Raw genomic sequence first — 21,985 nt, forward strand, 5'->3', positions numbered from 1 at the left:
GGGTATAGATGCATGAGAACATAACGACGTTACTCAGTGCGTTATTACTATAGTATATAAGTAAAGTTGCCAAGGCTACTTGTCGCAATGCGGCACTGTAGACCGTGTTATTGACACCGTGTGCTGTGTACTCTCCCAGCAGTGGGACACCAGACACAACATACTGTATAATTAATTGATTCCATTGCCCATTTTGTAACGGTTCAAAAACTGATAGCAGCAAAATGTTTGTTTTGTTTAACAACACCACTAGAGCACATTGATTTATTAGTCATCGGCTATTGGATTTTAAACATATCGTAATTTTGACATACAGTTTTTGAGAGGAAACACGCTACATTTTTCCATTATCCACATTTCAAGTTAAGCTATTTGCTGTCAACAAATGTTAATTTTGACACTTGGCCTAGATATAAATTATTATAGTGAGAGAGGAAGCTCACTAGTAGTTCATTAGTACCAAGGGATTTTTTTACATGCACCATCCCAGAGACAGAATGGTACATACCACGGCCTTTGATATACCAGTCGTAGTGAACTGGATGGAACGAGAAACAGCCCAATGGGCCCACAGACGAGGATCGACCCAAGACCGACCGCGCATCAAGCGAGCGCTTTATCGCTGGGCTACGTCCCGCCGCCTCCCAGAGACAAATGTTTTCGTTTTTAATATGATTCACCCAGTGGTAACAATATTGTTTCAAACACAATTACAAACATTTAAATAAAACAATTGACAATTGAGAATTGTTATTTTGTTTACCTATCCCCCCCCCCCCCCCCCCCCCCCCCACCCCCTCCCCAGCCAAAGTTGTTATTTATGAAAGAACTCGGGACGGGACGTAGCCCAGTGGCAAAGCGCTCGTTTGATGTGCGGTCGGTCTAGGATCGATCCCCGTCGGTAGGCCTTTTAGACTATTTCCCGTTATAGCCAGTGCACCATGACTGGTATATCAAAGGCAGTGGTATGTGCTATCCTGTCTGTGATATACAAGACCCCTGGCTACTAATGGGGAAATGTAGTGGGTTTTCTCTCTTAGATTGTATGTCAAAATTACCAAATGCTTAACATACAATAGCCGACGATTATCAATCAATGTGCTCTAGTGGTATCTCTAAAAAACCTTTTTATGGAAGAATTCTTAACATATGATTCGCTCCAGATAATTTCTCCAAGCCATCCCCCATTTACTTAGCCTATAATTTCTACATTAGACATTTTAGTTTTTACATTACTGATGTATTTACTCTTTGGTGTTTTTTTTACACACTTGACACGCGTCTTGTATCACGCCATTTACGAGGTGGTTGCGTTTCCCGTAGATTTATCGTTTGTTAATTATCTTGTTACCACCATGAATCGATTTACCAGGAACCGAGTCTGACACATTGGTGTCAACATATGTCACTTCAAGTGTTAGTTTGATCAATAACAGAGATAATCGCATCTGTCAGCTGTAACTAATAAGTTGTTTGTTTTGTTTAACGACACCACTAGAGCACGTTGATTTATTAATCATTGCTATTGGATGTCAAAACATTTGGTAATTGTGACATATGGTCTTAGAGAGGAAACCCGTTACATTTTGTTTTCGTTAGTAGCATGGACTATTTTATATGCACCATCCCAAAGACGGGATACCACGGCCTTTGGTATAACAGCCATGGTGCACTAGCTAAAACAAGAAATACCCCAATTGGTTTACCAACGGGGATCGATCTCAGATCGAACGCGCATCAGGCAAGCGCTTTACCACTGGGCTACGTTCCGACCCCCAGTCAGCTATAAACTACTAAGCGTCAAACAAACCGGCTTCTTGATTGGTAAGTCGATTGATGATTTAATATATCAGTCTATAATTAAATGGAGAAATTGAGGAAATTAACTTGGCGACATTTACCAAGAGAGCTGACTAAGAGGTATATGACTAAGGGGGGGGGGGGATGACTCTGGGATTGTCCGTGGTGGTGGTGTCGGTGGTGTTGGTGGTGGTAGTGGTGGTGGTGGTGGTGGTGGTGATGGTGGTGGTGATGATGGTAGTGGTGTCAGTGGTGGTGGTGATGGTGGTGGTGGTGGGTCCATAAAATATTGCGATTTGTGCTGTTAGTTAATGGGTCAATGTTATCCAATGGCTCATAAATGTTTAGAAAATTGCATCTATTTATATACCACGACTAGTATATCAAAGGCCGTGATATGTGCTATCCTGTCTATGGGATGGTGCATATAAATGATCCCTTGCTACTGATGGGAAAATGTAGCGGGTTTCTTCTCTAAAACTATATGTCAGAATTAGCGAATGTTTGAAATCCAATAGCCGATGATTAATAAATCAATGTGTTCTAGTAGTGTCGTTAAACAAAACAAACTATTTAGATATCTTCTACACACCCCAAAGAGTAAGAACCATATTACTGTCTTGCTGTTAATGGCATGAAGTAGCATATGTGGAGACAGCGGGTTTTTTCTCTAATACTATCGTCTCTGTGTCATAATTATCACTGTTCTGTGGTAACGTTAAACAAATTATTTCCTTTTCAAAACAACTGATGATTGATACATAAGTCTGCGTTTAGAAAATCAATATCATACGAAAGGTTATATATTATTTACTAGGTGTTCAGGTTTGTGGAAGGTTTCTATTTTCTATATTTAAGTTTTAAAATGTACAGTGAAGCAGAAATAAGCAGTTGTCATTGAATATTACACATCATATGCACGAATATCACAGTGTATATTGCACAATACATGCAAGAATGTCATAGTATGTTGCACGTTATATGCACGGATATCACAATATAATTATATTGCACAATACATGCAAGAATGTCATAGTATGTTGCACGTTATATGCACGAATATCACAGTATAATTATATTGCGCAATAATATCATAGTAAATTGCACACCATCTGCATGAATATCACAGTATATTTTGCACAATACATGCAAGAATATCATAGTATGTTGCACGTTATATGTAAGAAAGAAAGAAAGAAATACTTTATTTAACGACGCACTCAACACATTTTATTTACGGTTATATGGCGTCAGACATATGGTTAAGGACCACACAGATTTTGAGAGGAAACTCGCTGTCGCCACTTCATGGGCTACTCTTTCCGATTAGCAGCAAGGGATCTTTTATTTGCGCTTTCCACAGGCAGGATAGCACAAACCATGACCTTTGTTGAACCAGTTATGGATTACTGGTTGGTGCAAGTGGTTGACACCTACCCACTGAGCCTTGCGGAGCACTCACTCAGGGTTTGGAGTCGGTATCTGGATTAAAAATCCCATGCCTCGACTGGGATCCGAACCCAGTACCTACCAGCCTGTAGACCGATGGCATAACCACGACGCCTCCGAGGCCGGTTTATATGTAAGAGTATAAGGTACTCCAGAATGTTTATTGTATGTTTAAATCTAATCCTATGTTTGAGACCGAGTATTTTTGTTGCATGGTGAAATTACACTTATTATCGCTTAAGCAGAAACGTATCAGTAAATTATCCCTTATAACACGTGACTATTAATACAGCTCCTAAAATACACTAAAAGTGTGTGGAGGTTGTTTTTTTTAAATTATTTTGGTTTGGCTTGATGAAAAACAGAAAATAAAATGTAATAAAATGTTTAGGGCAGTAAACAGTCGAACAAATATATGTCCACTTTTCTTAGCTGACTGTCTAATGCCGGTATTTAAACCTTCTATGACATTGATGTTCACGGCGGTAATTGCCCAAAACTCATACAGGTATGTAAAAATCCCTAGACGTACAATGTTCGTTCTTACACCATAATGTTTGCGACCCATTACCTTAAATCTCTTGTAATAAGCATAATTCGGAACGTACATTTATGTTTTATGCCTCAAATTAATTGCAGAACATCTGCCTATATGGATTTATAACTAAATAACATGAATCACTCCACATTAACACGTAACGTCTTACAGTCTAACAGAACAAATTCCACAGTCATGTGCATCCCCTGTCTGTTACCCAACGCCATATAACCGTAAATAAAACGTGTTGAGTGCGTCATTAACTAAAACATTCCCCTACTTCCTTCCCTTGCCTGTTACATTCACTGGGGTAACCAGTGGTTTAATTAGCAGTTGTTGGGACCGGCCTCGGTGGCGTCGTGGCAGGCCATCGGTCTACAGGCTGGTAGGTACTGGGTTCGGATCCCAGTGGAGGCATGGGATTTTTAATCCAGAGACCGACTCCAAACCCTGAGTGAGTGCTCCGCAAGGCTCAATGGGTAGGTGTAAACCACTTGCACCGACCAGTGACCCATAACTGGTTCAACAAAGGCCATGGTTTGTGCTATCCTGCCTGTGGGAAGCGCAAATAAAAGATCCCTTGCTGCTAATCGGAAGAGTAGCTCATGTAGTGGCGATAGCGGGTTTCCTCTCAAAATCTGTGTGGTCCTTAACCATATGTCTGACGCAATATAACCGTAAATAAAATGTGTTGAGTGCGTCGTTAAATAAAACATTTCTTTCTTTCTTTCTATTAGTTGTTCGTGGTTTGTGACAGAGAAGTCGGTGTTGTAATCTTACACCTACCCAGGGGCGGAACGTAACCTAGTGGTAAAGCGTTCACTTGATGTGCGGTCGGTCTAGGATCGATCCCTGTCAGTGGAACCACTGGGCTATTTCTCGTTCCAGCCAATGCACCACGACTGGTGTATCAAAGGCCGTGGTATGTGCTATCCTGTCTGTAGGATGGTGCATATAAAAGATCCCTCCCGGTCTCGGTGGTGTCGCAGTTAAGCCATCGGACATAAGGCTAGTAGGTACTGGGTTCGCAGCCAGTGAGACCACTACACCATCTTCTTTCTCATTAACCACTAACTACTATCAACTAACCCACTGTCCTAGACAGACAGCTCAGATAGCTGAGATGTGTGCCCAGGACAGCGTGCTTGAACCTTAATTGGATAGAAGCACGAAAATAAGTTGAAATGAAATGAATGAAAGAGCCCTTGCTACTAATGGTTTCCTCTCTAAGACTATATGTCAGAATAACCAAATGTTTGACATCCAATAGCCGATGATTAGTAGTGTGTTCTAGTGGTGTAGTTGAACAAAACAAACACCTACCCATTGAGCCGTTAAAACACGATTTGGGTGGGAGCCAGTACCAGGCTGCAAACCCAATACCTACCAATCTAAACTCCGACGGCTTAAACACTATACCACCGAGGCCGGTTCGTAATTCTGTTCCCTGCATGCAAATTATACTATATTGTGTTTATTATTGTTGTCGCAATGTTACAAGCTACCTGGATAATAATATACATACAACGTAAACAAACTGTACTAATTGTGCCTTCTAGCAGTGTTATCTGTACGATCGGTGTGTGTGTGTGTGTGTGTGTGTGTCTGTCTGTCTGTCTCTGTCTCTCTCTCTCTCTCTCTCTCTCTCTCTCTCTCTCTCTCTCTCTCTCTCTCTCTCTCTCTCTGTGCGTAGGTGTGTCTGTGTGTGTGGGGTGGGGTCGGGGGGGGGGGGGGATTTAGCTCAGTCAGTTGAGCGCTCGCCTGAAGTGTTTGCGTCGCAGGATCGAACCACCTTTGCGGATCTATTCAGCTAAGGGGCGGGACTTAGCCCAGTGGTAAAGCGCTCGCTTGCTTGATGCGCCGTCGGCTTGAGATCAATCCCCGTTTGACACCCATTAGCCTGTGATTAATAAATCAATCTACTCTAGTGGTGTGGATAAACAAATCAAACTTTAACTGTACGATTGGGATACCAAGAACTCTACAGGAAATCGTATTGTTTATTTATTGTAACTATTATTGTTAAAATCCCCGTGTCAGACAGTATTGACAAGTTCCAGGTTGTGTTTCTTTGAAAACTAAACGTGTTATAATTTATTTATTATGTGGACGCCGTTGTAAATGTGAAAACAATGGTTTTTCAGTGATAGCTAAAGATTTTCAGACGTGATAAGTCACCAAAAAGGTTTGACGTCAGAATTATTCATAAAAGGTTTAAGCGTAACATTCAAAGCACCTTTATTCAGGGGGTGGGGATGGGTGGGTAGGGGTGAGGTCATACCCCAGTCACATATCCACCACTACCTTTTATATTTACATGTCGCCCCAATGTGGTCCCCCCCCCCCCCCACACACACACACACCCAATACAAATCCTAGCTATGGCAATAGGTAAATACAATCATGATTATATAACGTCAAAATTCTGAACAGCATGCATATACGTAAAGTGTTATTGTTGTACGTGTTTTTGTTAGGTGTTTCTCTTCATTAATTTTCACATTTTTTGATGGTGTGGTGTTTTTCCAAAGAAATGAATGAGAACATTGTTTTATCATCGGCTATATTGCTAGTGTCAGACTGTCATCTGTGATGACGAAGTTGGCCAACTCGAGGGTTGCGTTGTAATTTTCCCAATTACCAACATACGACGAATGCGCTAGAGAATCGAGTGGTAAGAGCGCTTGTAGTGCCCACAAATAGCGCTCAGACTAGCAACTCGACAGTGGACAGTCGTAGAAGTCATGACAGCAGAAAGTTGGCCAACTGTGTCGTGACAGTTGGTAATCTGAAACTAGCATTATGTGTCAAACATACGACATGCAGGCATACTATTGTGTATAGCCGAAATGACTGACTGGTATAATGATAATTAACACCTGTGGAACTTTGTCTATGTGCCATGTCACTTATAGGTTATTACTTCAGATTAGCAACAAGGTATTTATTTATAAACATGGGACGGGATTTAACTCCGTGGGTTGAGTGCTCGCTTGAGGTGCTTGCGTTGCAGGATCGAACTACTTCGGTGGATCCATTCAAATGATTGGGGGGGGGGGGGGGGGGGGGGGGGGGGGGGGGGGGGGGGGGGGGGGGGGGGGGTCTCGTTCCAAACAGTGCACCACAACTGGTCAAAGGCCGTGGTAAGTATTTTCCTGTCTGTGGAAAAGTGCATATAAAAGACCAAATGTTTCACATCCAATAGCCGATGATTATTTTTTAAATGTGCTCTATTTGATCATTCTGACGTTTAGTCTTGAAGGAAACCGCTGTATTCCCCAGTATATTTAGCAATAAGACATTTGTATGTGCATTTTACTACAGACGGGTTACCACTGTGGTGTATGGGTCGGGACTGGAATCCATTGTTCAAATAAACCATAAAACGCATTTGTAGAGTAAATTATCTCCCCTTTACCAGTTTGTTTTACTGCTTGATTGTTTTTCATTTCATGGCTTATTTTTGTCTTTGAGCAGTTGGAAAGAAAGAAAGAAAGAAATGTTTTATTTAACGACGCACTCAACACATTTTATTTACGGTTATATGTCGTCAGAAATATGGTTACGGACCACACATATTTTGAGAGGAAACCCGCTGTCGCCACTACATGAGTGCGATTAGCAGCAAGGGATCTTTTATTTGCGCTTCCCACAGGCAGGATAGCACAAACCATGGCCTTTGTTGAACCAGTTATGGATCACTGGTCGGTGCAAGTGGTTTACACCTACCCATTGAGCCTTGCGAAGAACTCATTCAGGGTTTGGAGTCGGTATCTGGATTAAAAATCCTATGCCTCGACTGGGATCCGAACCACAGATATTGAAAGAGGAAACTCGTTGTCGCCACTTCATGGGCTACTCTTTTCGATTAGCAGCAAGGGATCTTTTATATGCACTATACCACAGACAGGATAACACATACCACGGCCTTTGATATACCAGTCGTGGTGCACTGGCTGGAGCGAGAAATAGCCCAATGGGTCCACCGACGGGGGTCGATCCTAGGCGAGCGCTGTACCACTGAGGGAGGGAGGGATTTACAGTCCATTACGGCCGCTCTTATATTATTATAAAAATAAAATACTATTGTCCTTCCCATAGAGAACGCTTTTTCCATACAATGGAATTTACTACAAGTTATTTATATCTGAGCCCATTGTTTTCCAAATTGTACATAAAAATAGTGTGTGTGTGTGGGGGGGGGGGGGGGGGGAGGGTTGCTTAAAAAAAAAAAAAACAAAACCTTTTACTTTTCTTTTTACGTCAAACCAAACTGAAATTATTTACAAAATACATTTTTGTAGGAGGATGGGACGTAAGTGTACGTACTTTACTACAAATTAAGATTAAAGAAATTAAAAGCGTACGTGTATATTGTGTTAGTGCTTTCGAGCCAGAAAGCATAAATAAATAATAAACTAGCACTAGTATTTTCACGAGAAAAAAAACCCATATTATTCTACACAAAGATAGCAAAAGGTTTGAATTTATATCTCGACTAATGAAAATTTAAAGTTCATATTATTACATCCGTGTGGCTTACTTATTATCTTATAAACAGATGTATACACTGGTCACGCGACTGTAATCATTTATTATTACTTGACAGTTATAATATGTTTTTATGATAGCCCTATATACTTTCTTATTTCATTACACTAACATATATCATGAACTCAGAATGGGAAAATAACATCTTCTTTTTTCTCTTCTTTTTTTTTAAATATCTTAACAAATATGTTGTTATCATACAATAAATTATGTTAATATATTGTAAATAACATTCTAATAAAAATCCATCCCCACCCCACCAGGTAAAAATAAAATATCTTCCACCCCTGCTCATTTGATGATTTGACGTTCCGCTACCGCCCGCAGTAATCGATATGCGTCTGCCACCAACTGTCCAACCGATGTAGGTCAAGTCGACAGGTGAACCGGTTGGTGACGTCACATCCGTGAGTAAATACCTGCCAGGTGTGTTGTGTTTTGTCGCTGATCTCTTCAGTCCTCACAAACATGGTAAGTTCCGCTTCAATCTCTTCCTAATCGTTTGTAGGCGGTCGGGGATTAATACCCCCATCTCACTGCACGTAAAAAATAACAAAATCTGCATTTTAATCCCAGCGGTATCTTCAAAGACGTGAGTCTGTAAGACAACATGGCGACCTCAGGAAATAATAATACACATGGGTGTGGACATATAAACCACTGAGTCACAAAGGAATGACGCGTACTGTGCGGTGCATTCACTATATAGGAATTGTATAGGGGCAAGTGACAGAAATCCGCAGACAAGCTAGACTAGAGCAGAATTAAGACCGTCACTGATCGTCAGAAGGGGTAGGATATTTGGGAAGTACTTTCCTTTGGCACTGTCAATAACAATAACTCTTATTTATTATAAGTATTTATAATGTTCTTTATACGTGACATTGCCAAAGGAAAGTCCTACCGGTATTTGTCCAGGAAATATTTTGTTTAAAATTTTTGATTAGCGACAATTAAAAATTGAGCAGCAACTTAGTAGAATTGTGTATCAATCTCTGACATTTGTGTAGCAAATCGCGACGCGATACTGAACAAAATGTTCCCTGCTGTCCATTAGGCTTTTGTTAATACCAGCAGCTACTAATTCTAACCCTGGTTGGTACCACACCCTCTATTATCTACCTGGTGGTATCCACACCCTCTATTATCTACTTGGTGGTATCCACACCCTCTACATCTTTCGACCTAGCTAACTAATACTTAGCCTCAAAGTCCATACCTAACCTGATGTCTGACGCCATATAGCCGTCGATTAAAATGTATTAAGTGCGTCGTTAATTAAAATATTACTTATCTTTAAATTATTTATTTCTTTCAGTCCATACTTATTTTTTTTGCGTCTCCGAAAATGTATTTTCTTTATTTTTAAAAATAAAATCGAAATGTTGTATATCAGTAATTTTAATTGCATGCACATTTTTACATTTTCAATTTACGTATAAAATTAATATACATGCGACATTCTAGAAACTAAAATTGGGCGAGGCAGCCAACCTGTGTATGTCCAACTGATGTCATAGTATTTATACACATTTCTGCTTAGTTGAAATGCGATGGTAAATTGAACGCATAATTAATTTTAAAGTTTTTTTGTAAACATTCTCATTTCTATACCAAATTTTAAAAACATACTTGATATTAAATATATTTTTATTTTAATCTATAATAGATTCGTATACTTAAATTTGTTTGACACCCCATATCCCAATAGCCGGGACGGAATGTTGTTAAACCATTCATTTATTCATTCATTAATCAATCAATCAGTTGTTGAATTAAAAGAGGACTCATCATAGTCTCACGGTTATATATGCTGTTCACGTCTATTTCCAGAGCCCAGGTTGCATCTTGTTTCTCGCTTAACTATAACCACCAACCAGCAACCTGTACCTACTTAAACTATCCGTATAAATTAGGTGTGTGACCAGGGCAATGTACCTTGCTAACCTTGCTAACAGTAACAGATCTAAACTGCACGCTAAATACTATATGATGTATTTTTGATATTGGTCCCATGCTTTTGTACAATTATAGATGTGTTTTTATTATATCGTGGTCAAGGTAGCTTGTAGACCTATATATTTGTAGATGTGTATTTAATGTGACTTGTGTTGAATATAAACAGAACAGTAGAAATAGTATACGGTAGTACAAAACCAAATAACTTCCAGCTGGGTCAAAGTTCGAGGTGCACCATCTTTTGATAGAGCATTTAATACCACAAGTTCTGTGATTGGTGATAAATGTGAGTGTGTCAAGTAGCCTTGTGCTTGAAACATGTATGGTGTACCTGTAAAAAAAAAAGTACTAAAAATTTGTGCGTAATTAGGAAAGTCATAGACACACTACCCGTTATCTCTGAAATAAGCAACTTAACCTCATTTCTTCTGATTTACTTTAAGGGTGAGGGGTGGTAGTATTTATATCCGTGGTGTATATGTCGATTGATACGTTGCCTGATATGTTACTAGTGTCGTCTGTGGTTTGATTTCGTGGTATACATCCTAAAGACATATACGAAACATTATTAAAAAAAAACTATATTTAAAGCAATATTTAAAAACAACACCGCATGTGGACACATTCACGCCATTATGTAAGTAAAAAAGAGCCGGAGGGGAGCGCAGACGAAACGAAAACTTGCTCTTGTTAGTTAGAAGTCCTAGTGCTAAAGTGTCAAACTGGAAATGAAACTATGTTGCTGAATATATTCTGCCCAGGTTTTTTTATTTTTTAACCCCCCCCCCCCCCCCCCCCCCACCCCCCAATCCCCATTTTATTCTAGACTATTTACATCCCTATAAGTATAAATAATTGATATAGGCCTACTCGGCATTATTCCATTATTTAAAATGAAATATAACTGAATGAACGTAAATATGTAATATTAATAATTCGCGTTCATACATTGTTGTGTAAGTAAATATAGGTCTGTTTATGCGCAGGAATGGTTGCACGATTGAAATTTGGACAGTTTCCAATAATAATAAATTGAGCATTTCCAGCCGTAATACATTAATAAGCTAGTTACCACACCATATGAATTTGTATTGCAGCCACCGGCCGGCACATCCGTTTGGTTAGTTTCTGTGTGCAAATATGTAATTACGTCACTGGCTTTCAAACATTCATTGTCACACTTCGCACGACAAGCGACATTTCGTCCATAAAATATCAGCGGATGTCAAGTCGCCGTAAGCTTTCCAATGTCAAATATTTGACTCTGGAATCTGTTTTTTTTATTTCTAGGCAAGCATCAGACCAGAAATGGAAAATGGTGAGTAGTCATGTTTAGAATTGTAAAATCCATGCATGCATATCCGAACACACTACTCTTGAAGACATTGAAGAAGCCCATTTATTGTAAAGTGAACGAAAGTATTTAGTGTACACCTTTCAAGAAAATGTGTATGATAGAATATATAAATAATTAAAAGAATAAATATTATGCTTAACTGCAGATTAACAACGCAAAACCACAAAATTAAATGTACTTTGAAATATCTCCCATTTTCTAAAAGAAATTTCTCTCACAAGACGACAGTGGATAGTGTTTTGTAGTTCTTTGTAGCAAACGTTAGGAAAATACAGACACTAAAACACCCCAACATACTGGTTCTGGATGCCCCAGAAACTTGATATATATAGCAAAACAAAGTAGTTCTTAAGTAACAACAATTTATTTCTTATTTTGAAAACAAATATTGTCTTCGAAACGTTTTTAAAAAAAATCAAAACCTTCCAACTGGAAAGACAATAATAAGTAACATTTAACAATATACCATTCCTTTGCTGATCATGATTAGTGTAAAAGTAGTTGCATCCCAAAAAGCTGTATTTGTGGACAGTGACCAAAAATATAGAAATTTATCTGGTCATCATATCTTGCCACTATATATAGCAATTGCAGGATAAAAACAATTATTTGCATTTCAGGACATTCCAACATATCAACCACACATGAACTGACAATTAAACTTTTCGACATTTTTCATCCCTCTGTTCTGAAACTGGTGAACATCCCAGGGCCGTAGCTAGGATTTTATGTTTGGAGATGGGGGGGGGGGGGGGGGGGGGGGGGGGGGGGGGCAACTGAGTAGTTAATAGTCTAAAACTCGTTTTCTTTAAATTTCTATAATGCTTTCCGAATTTTTTCGAGGGGGGGGACAACTGCCCCCCCCCCCTTGCCCCCCTGCTACCTACGGCTCTGCATCCATGAAATACGAATGCATTTCTATTTGAACTGATGCTTTTCCTTGTCGAAATTTATCAGCAATTAAGAGATGAAGCCTAAAATGCCATTCTCAGGTTACCCATTGGGGAAACCTGTCACGAACAGGCAGAAACGTCTGGATAAGATATTAAAGCCACCTTTCATTGAAATCCACACAGACCTGCCTACACAAACAACGTCTCTGAATCGCCATGCCAAAACTGTCAATAAATTATACTGTAAGTCATGGTAAATAATGGAATCAATAATATAATTAAATGGGTTCTGAAGTACTGGTGCTGAAAGGTAGAAACATACATGACAAAAGAGGATCATGTATACATTATTTTTTTTTTTTTTTTTTTTTTTTTTTTACCACACCTTGTAGTTCTTTTTGTTAATATATTATCACATTTGAGTGTGTATTATACAGAATTCGACCATTCTTATCATTGTCGTTCACTATGTCGTATCTAATCGTATGGCCTTAGGTTACCATACGTTGAGGTGTTGTTAGCCATATATTAGTTTTCTTCTTCTGTCTATCCTTAAATGTGTGTGTGTTTTGTGTGTGTGTGTGTGTGTGTGTGTTGTCTCTGTCTCTATCTATCTACATGTCTCTCTCTCTCTCTCTCTCTCTCTCTCTCTCTCTCTCTCTCTCTCCCCCCCCCCCCCCCATCATCTCTCTAAAATAATTTTAAAAAAGTTTCGTAAATCAAACAAAGCAATAAACCACAAATACCATCACAATTAAAACTCACATCATTAAATATATATGATTGTCTGATGTGAACAGATTTAAATTTGGATGCTGACGCGAAATGTGTTTTGTTTTTCTCCAGAGATTCGGGAAGCGTTCACGATGAACTGCCAGTCGGACAACCGACTCGCTCTCAATGGTCTGGGGAACGTTCTGCGCTCCGTGGGACTCAGCCCGACCGAGATGCAGCTGAGGAAGATAGCGGGGGAGTACGAGCAGCGATGTATGTACTCGTGTATCAGACAGTCATGTTGATGACTTGGAGAATACCCAACGAGCTACGAGGCAATATCGTTTATCCTGTACGAGTGAATTGATGTTGTCGTCCCCGAGCCTTTGGCGAGAGAAGGACAACACCAATTCATGAGTGTAAGATAAACGGTATTGCCGAGTAGCGAGTTGGGTATTCTATTTATTACCCATTTTCAATATTTATAATTTTGTCGGAGATTTTCGAACGATATTGTTGTTGAAAATAAGTTTGCAAGTTGAGAACAATAGGCAGCGTTGCGTCATAGCTGTGACGTACGTATCACTGATGACGGAAGTTAGTTGTTAACATGACTTGCACTATGGCTATAGTGAAGCACTGGTTATGACGTCAAAACATGCCCTTAGGGAAAGATCTTTTTTCATTCCTTACTTCTCTCTGCCCCGACGCCATATAACCGTAAATCAAATGTGTTGAGTGCGTCGTTAACTGAACCATTCCCATATTGGTAATAATGATGGCTTACGTAACGTACGTTATAGATGTACAAAAAGTCCTTGTGCGCAAGAATACATGACATTACGGTCGAGTGGTATGTTTATTGCACATAAAAGAGTGCAATAGATATAAAGGGGGAAGAGGCCGTGTATGACGTTCTATATGTGTGGCATATTTTTATTATCTTCATTTTAAGGCATAATTTATAGTCACTCCGTGTCATAAAATGAAATAAGAAAACAAAACAAAACCCCCCAAAAACTAACCAAACTTAACTCGACAAACAAAATAAAAGAAAACACCACCATCCCCACAATGTGCACCGCTATTAAGTTAATAATAAATATGGTTTTGTTTAATGACACCACTAAGTAGAGTATTTCCTAAAAATGTATTAAAATATGCTTAATTTTAAGAAAAATTTCATCAGCTAAAGACTAAATGATGTAGCCATTTTGTATACAAATTTTCAATTGTCTAATTTGCCAATGGATAGGGTGAGCAGTGAAAGCATATCAATAAAATATATTGATTAATTCATCAACGACAATTGGATATTTGTTAATATTTCATAAATTACATTTTTCCATCGGCAACAGTGGTATTTTATATATGCACATTCCAAAAAATAGGACAGCACACACCACGGCCTTTAATATTCCAAGCACAGGACCCAAGTTGTGACTGGAGATGTTACTAACATACTGGCAATTGTTTTCTTGTGTGAAGTCTGCTAGACTGGTCCGTATACAAAATGTCGTCCAGGGAGACGTTTACACATACACGGACAGCCATTGGCGTGTTTAATGGTGCTGGACCGTCACGAAATGTCGTTCAGGGAGACGTTTACACATACACGGACAGCCATTGGCGTGTTTAATGGTGCTGGACCGTCACGAAATGTCGTCCAGGGAGACGTTTACACATACACGGACAGCCATTGGCGTGTTTAATGGTGCTGGACCGTCACGAAATGTCGTCCAGGGAGACGTTTACACATACACGGACAGCCATTGGCGTGTTTAATGGTGCTGGACCGTCACGAAATGTCGTCCAGGGAGACGTTTACACATACACAGACAGCCATTGGCGTGTTTAATGGTGCTGGACCGTCACGAAATTACACTCTAATACGTCCAGGGAGACGTTTACACATACACAGACAGCCATTGGCGTGTTTAATGGTGCTGGACCGTCACGAAATGTCGTCCAGGGAGACGTTTACACATACACAGACAGCCATTGGCGTGTTTAATGGTGCTGGACCGTCACGAAATTACACTCTAATACGTCCAGGGAGACGTTTACACATACACAGACAGCCATTGGCGTGTTTAATGGTGCTGGACCGTCACGAAATGTCGTCCAGGGAGACGTTTACACATACACGGACAGCCATTGGCGTGTTTAATGGTGCTGGACCGTCACGAAATGTCGTCCAGGGAGACGTTTACACATACACGGACAGCCATTGGCGTGTTTAATGGTGCTGGACCGTCACGAAATGTCGTCCAGGGAGACGTTTACACATACACGGACAGCCATTGGCGTGTTTAATGGTGCTGGACCGTCACGAAATGTCGTCCCAGGGAGACGTTTACACATACACGGACAGCCATTGGCGTGTTTAATGGTGCTGGACCGTCACGAAATGTCGTCCAGGGAGACGTTTACACATACACGGACAGCCATTGGCGTGTTTAATGGTGCTGGACCGTCACGAAATGTCGTCCAGGGAGACGTTTACACATACACGGACAGCCATTGTAAAGCAGTGTTTAATGGTGCTGGACCGTCACGAAATGTCGTCCAGGGAGACGTTTACACATACACGGACAGCCATTGGCGTGTTTAATGGTGCTGGACCGTCACGAAATGTCGTCTAGGGAGACGTTTACACATACACGGACAGCCATTGGCGTGTTTAATGGTGCTGGACCGTCACGAAATGTCGTCCAGGGAGACGTTTACACATACACGGACAGCCATTGGCGTGTTTAATGGTGCTGGACCGTCACGGCAGACTGTGTTAAAGAAATGTCGTCCAGGGAGACGTTTACACATACACGGACAGCCATTGGCGTGTTTAATGGTGCTGGACCGTCACGAAATGTCGTTCAGGGAGACGTTTACACATACACGGACAGCCATTGGCGTGTTTAATGGTGCTGGACCGTCACGAAATTACACTCTAATACGTCTGTGCCTATCATTTAAATTTATTGTCTCACAAATTATCAAAGGCGTTAAGCATTGTGGTCAAGAAATAACGTATCTAAGAAGAGAATCGACATGATAATCTGTGTTTGCTACTTGAACCACCATTACTGCCTAATCATGACCTTTTTAGAAACATATTTGCTTAATCATCATATCATTATTCATTCGAAACATTGTGTATATATTAGTCTACTCAACGTTCGCTAGGAATATACCACATATATCGGGCCCGCGGGAACGGGTGGAGGTGCGAGGACGAAAATGAAAGTTGTTTTTTTTGTCATACATTATATAAATAAAGGCAAAATTATGGCTAGTGTCTCCTATATATATATATATATATATATATATATATATATATATATATTGTGCCACACTCTTAGGATATCGTTCCTACGGTCCTGTATTTGTCATGCTAAACAATTTATGCACATCTTAAATTCGTTTCTGATCATTAAAATTATGTGGTTTGGATGTTCCATACATCATCATGTCATCCACTGAACACAATAAATGCAATTGCTTTATTTGACATGGTTTTTCCATAAATATCCTTAGCGATAGTTAAATACAGGGATTGACAAATCCACTAGCCCTTGATCCTGGCTAGTGAATGTTTGGTCTCGGCTAGTAGAAATTATAAACTGATTTACTATAATACACATGATACCAGCCAAACCTTTGTGAGAGCTGGTGACTTTCTCAGACATTTGTCAAACCCCGGAGTAGAATATCATTACACCGTAGTCTACATATTCGTTAATTTGACGTCTGGGTTTTTACTTCTAGCAATGCAGTCCCTTGAATATTATTACACCGTAGTCTACATAGTGGTTCATTTGACGTCTTTGTTTTTACTTCTAGCAATGTAGCCGAATATTATTACACCGTAGTCTACATAGTGGTTCATTTGACGTCTTTGTTTTTACTTCTAGCAATGTAGCCGAATATTATTACACCGTAGTCTACATATTGGTTCATTTGACGTCTGTGTTTTTACGTCTAGCAATGTAGCCGAATATTATTACACCGTAGTCTACATAGTGGTTCATTTGACGTCTTTGTTTTTACTTCTAGCAATGTAGCCGAATATTATTACACCGTAGTCTACATATTGGTTCATTTGACGTCTTTGTTTTTACGTCTAGCAATGTAGCCGAATATTATTACACCGTAGTCTACATAGTGGTTCATTTGACGTCTTTGTTTTTACTTCTAGCAATGTAGCCGAATATTATTACACCGTAGTCTACATAGTTGTTCATTTGACGTCTTTGTTTTTACTTCTAGCAATGTAGCCGAATATTATTACACCGTAGTCTACATATTGGTTCATTTGACGTCTGTGTTTTTACTTCTAGCAATGTAGCCGAATATTATTACACCGTAGTCTACATAGTTGTTCATTTGACGTCTTTGTTTTTACTTCTAGCAATGTAGCCGAATATTATTACACCGTAGTCTACATATTGGTTCATTTGACGTCTGTGTTTTTACTTCTAGTAATGCAGTCCCTTGACGAATATTATTACACCGTAGTCTACATATTGGTTCATTTGACGTCTGTTGTTTTTCTTTCTAGCCATGAAAACCCTAGACGTGACTGAAGTGTTGAAGATCGTTGCTAAGTACGGTTTCCAGCCCGAGGCGACAGAAGACCTCCGGGAGGCGCTGAGGATCTTCGACAAGGACGGCAACGGCTACATCAACGTGGGGGAGTTCCGGCACGTGCTCGTCAGTTTGGGGGAGAAACTGGCCGACGAGGAGGTCGATGAGCTAATGCGGGAACTCAACATGACAGGCGACGGGCAGTTCAGCTATGACGGTGCGTTCAATTCAGTTGTCGCTTGCCATAACAAATATAATTTAGTTAGCAAGCTCACTGGATAATTACAAGTACTTGTCATAACAAATATAATTTAGATAGTAAATTCAAATGATTGATACAGGAAAATTTCAACTATGATGGTAAGTTCAAATTAGTTGTCACAACAATACAAATACTAGTATAATTTAGTTATGAGGGTAAGTTTAAGTTTAATTCAGATGTCAGCTGCCAAAAGAAATATCATTTAATTATCACGTTCATTGGGTAATTTCAAGTACTTGTTATTACAAATATAATTCAGATGGTAAGATCAAATAATTGTCACAAGAAAATTTTGGTTATGATGGTAAGTTCACAAGAAATATGATTCATCTATGAGTATTACTGGGTGATTTTAAATATTAGTAGCTGTCGTTACAACAAAATTAGTTCACAATAAAAATCAGTACAGCGGTAAATTGAAACAAATGTACTAGTGTTTCGGTTATGAATGGAAAGTGAGTTCATTTGTCACCGATATAATTCAGCTACGCGTTTCAATTCAGTTCAGATTGAACAAGTTTATACCAATTATGAGGTTGGGCCGTACCCAGCTTAATATAAGTAGAGGTGAGTACACAAAATAACATGGTACATTCACAGGGCAGCATACAGCTGAATATTTGCAATGTATTTAGTTTGTGATCAATCTAAATGAAGATTATCACAAGGCATACAGCTGAAGTAACTGCAATGTATTTAGTTTGTGATCAATCTAAATGAAGATTATCACAAGGCATACAGCTGAAGTAACTGCAATGTATTTAGTTTGTGATCAATCTAAATGAAGATTATCACAAGGCATACAGCTGAAGTAAATGCAATGTATTTAGTTTGTGATAAATCTGAATGAAGATTATCACAAGGCATACAGCTGAAGTAAATGCAATGTATTTAGTTTGTGAATCGTAGGAGAGTGTCTATGAGTATCATATTGCAATGTATATATGTGTGAATCGTAGGAGAGTGTCTATGAGTATCATATTGCAATGTATGATGTGATCGTAGGATTTAGTGTCTATGATATCATATTGCAATGAAGATTATCGTAGGAGAGGTCTATACAGCTGAAGTAAATAGGAGAGTGTCTATGAGTATCATATTGCAATGTATATATGTGAATCGTAGGAGAGTGTCTATGAGTATCATATTGCAATGTATATATGTGAATGTATTTAGTGTCTATGAGTATCATATTGCAATCGTAATGGAGAGTGTCTATGAGTATCATATTGCAATGTATATGTGTGAATCGTAGGAGAGTGTCTATGAGTATCATATTGCAATGTATATATGTGAATCGTAGGAGAGTGTCTATGAGTATCATATTGCAATGTATATATGTGAATCGTAGGAGAGTGTCTATGAGTATCATATTGCAATGTATATATGTGAATCGTAGGAGAGTGTCTATGAGTATCATATTGCAATGTATATATGTGAATCGTAGGAGAGTGTCTATGAGTATCATATTGCAATGTATATATGTGAATCGTAGGAGAGTGTCTATGAGTATCATATTGCAATGTATATATGTGAATCGTAGGAGAGTGTCTATGAGTATCATATTGCAATGTATATATGTGAATCGTAGGAGAGTGTCTATGAGTATCATATCAATGTATATGCAATCGTAGGAGAGTGTCTATGAGTATCAATTGCAATGTATATATGTGAATCGTAGGAGAGTGTCTATGAGTATCATATTGCAATGTATATATGTGAATCGTAGGAGAGTGTCTATGAGTATCATATTGCAATGTATATATGTGAATCGTAGGAGAGTGTCTATGAGTATCATATTGCAATGTATATATGTGAATCGTAGGAGAGTGTCTATGAGTATCATATTGCAATGTATATATGTGAATCGTAGGAGAGTGTCTATGAGTATCATATTGCAATGTATATATGTGAATCGTAGGAGAGTGTCTATGAGTATCATATTGCAATGTATATATGTGAATCGTAGGAGAGTGTCTATGAGTATCATATTGAATGTATATGTGTGAATCGTAGGAGAGTGTCTATGAGTATCATATTGCAATGTATATATGTGAATCGTAGGAGAGTGTCTATGAGTATCATATTGCAATGTATATATGTGAATCGTAGGAGAGTGTCTATGAGTATCATATTGCAATGTATATTTGTGATGAATCGTAGGAGAGTGTCTATGAGTATCATATTGCAATGTATATATGTGAATCGTAGGAGAGTGTCTATGAGTATCATATTGCAATGTATATGCAATGAATCGTAGGAGAGTGTCTATGAGTATCATATTGCATGTGTGCAATGATATATGTGAATCGTAGGAGAGTGTCTATGAGTATCATATTGCAATGTATATATGTGAATCGTAGGAGAGTGTCTATGAGTATCATATTGCAATGTATATATGTGAATCGTAGGAGAGTGTCTATGAGTATCATATTGCAATGTATATATGTGAATCGTAGGAGAGTGTCTATGAGTATCATATTGCAATGTATATATGTGAATCGTAGGAGAGTGTCTATGAGTATCATATTGCAATGTATATGCAATGAATCGTAGGAGAGTGTCTATGAGTATCATATTGCAATGTATATATGTGAATCGTAGGAGAGTGTCTATGAGTATCATATTGCAATGTATATGAAGTGAATCGTAGGAGAGTGTCTATGAGTATCATATTGCAATGTATATAGTGAATGATCAATCTAAATGAGTATTATCACAAGGCATACAGCTGAAGTAAATGCAATGTATTTGAGTTTCATATCAATCTAAATGAAGTGAATCGTAGGAGACAGCTGAAGTAAATGCAATGTATTTAGTTTGTGATCAATCTAAATGAAGATTATCACAAGGCATACAGCTGAAGTAAATGCAATGTATTTAGTTTGTGATAAATCTGAATGAAGATTATCACAAGGCATACAGCTGAAGTAACTGCAATGTATTTAGTTTGTGATAAATCTGAATGAAGATTATCTAGATGTAGACTTTTTAATTATTAAAACAACGTATGAAGTCATTTCTCTTTAAATGTTCATTTACTTTCGCTATGTTGCTTTAATCTAATAATTAAATTATTTTTATTTTCAGATTTAATAAATGTTATCAAGTCGTTAAATTGATGTGTAGTTTGACTATACATCATATTTATATAAACATTTACGTTTTCGTTCGCATCATCGCCATTGGTACTCCGTGATGTCGTGGACAAAGGACAAACATAATATGTATAGTGATAAACATGCACTAGACAGTGGTGACACATCACACTGACAGCAAATATTATTTTAACAAGAGATGTGAGGAGAAATGTTGAGGTAAATGTGAATGGACGTGTACAGTAGTAGTAAAACGTGGCTGGAGAACTAGCAAACACTGAACAGAACTCTTTAAAACAAGAAGTACTGATCGAGGAAATTCATGTGTGTTGTCTCCCTTGATACGTCGTCGTGTTTGTTTAATATTGTGTTCCAACTTTTTCATAAACTGTGTGTTCCACTGCCACCGTGTTACATTTCTTTTCTGATTTTATTGTATAGGATATTTTCACATATAAATTATATTAAAACTTATAAACATAGTCTGTTGAATTGTTTTTTGTTATTTGTGACTACCATTTAAGAGCCATTTTGAAATTAGGGGCGCACGCGCACACAACACCGAGTAGGCCTACACCGACACAAACCAATGTGGTTTTCGCATTGGAGGCATTTCACAGTATCATGGTATTTAATAAATCACCAGATTGCTGACTGCCCATGTACTGATTCTGGTGGAATTGGTCCTGGGATACGCACTTCGTATTAAATAACAAAAATATACACAGGCCAATGAATGCAGTTGTGTTTTTACATATTGTACACATCACTTCTAAT

The 21,985-nt window shown here is 38.7% G+C and overlaps 1 protein-coding gene across 2 annotated transcripts; it reads left to right on the forward strand.

Annotated features, from left to right (window-relative positions):
• The first annotated feature begins 8,677 nt into the window (after nucleotides 1–8,677).
• On the forward strand, nucleotides 8,678–21,690 carry LOC121371606 (calmodulin-like). Of its 2 annotated transcripts, none has more exons than XM_041497622.1 (5): nucleotides 8,678–8,809; nucleotides 11,588–11,615; nucleotides 13,394–13,534; nucleotides 17,823–18,065; nucleotides 21,201–21,690. In XM_041497622.1, exons 1-5 carry the CDS (start codon nucleotides 8,807–8,809, stop codon nucleotides 21,230–21,232), a joined length of 447 nt encoding a protein of 148 aa, XP_041353556.1. In that variant the 5' UTR covers nucleotides 8,678–8,806; the 3' UTR covers nucleotides 21,233–21,690. The 2 variants fall into 2 exon arrangements, with proteins under 2 accessions (XP_041353556.1, XP_041353557.1); XM_041497623.1 differs by lacking the exon at nucleotides 8,678–8,809 and adding an exon at nucleotides 9,007–9,130.
• Nucleotides 21,691–21,985: the final 295 nt, after the last annotated feature.

This window comes from Gigantopelta aegis, chromosome 4, assembly GCF_016097555.1.
Source record: "Gigantopelta aegis isolate Gae_Host chromosome 4, Gae_host_genome, whole genome shotgun sequence".
NCBI lineage: Eukaryota > Metazoa > Mollusca > Gastropoda > Neomphalida > Peltospiridae > Gigantopelta > Gigantopelta aegis.

Bases quoted from the DNA above. Each gene is read 5' to 3' on its own strand.
- LOC121371606 (XM_041497622.1), top strand. The intron at 13,535-17,822 runs GTATGTACTCGT...TTTTCTTTCTAG, and splicing joins GGGGGAGTACGAGCAGCGAT to CCATGAAAACCCTAGACGTG. The intron at 18,066-21,200 runs GTGCGTTCAATT...TTTTATTTTCAG, and splicing joins CGGGCAGTTCAGCTATGACG to ATTTAATAAATGTTATCAAG.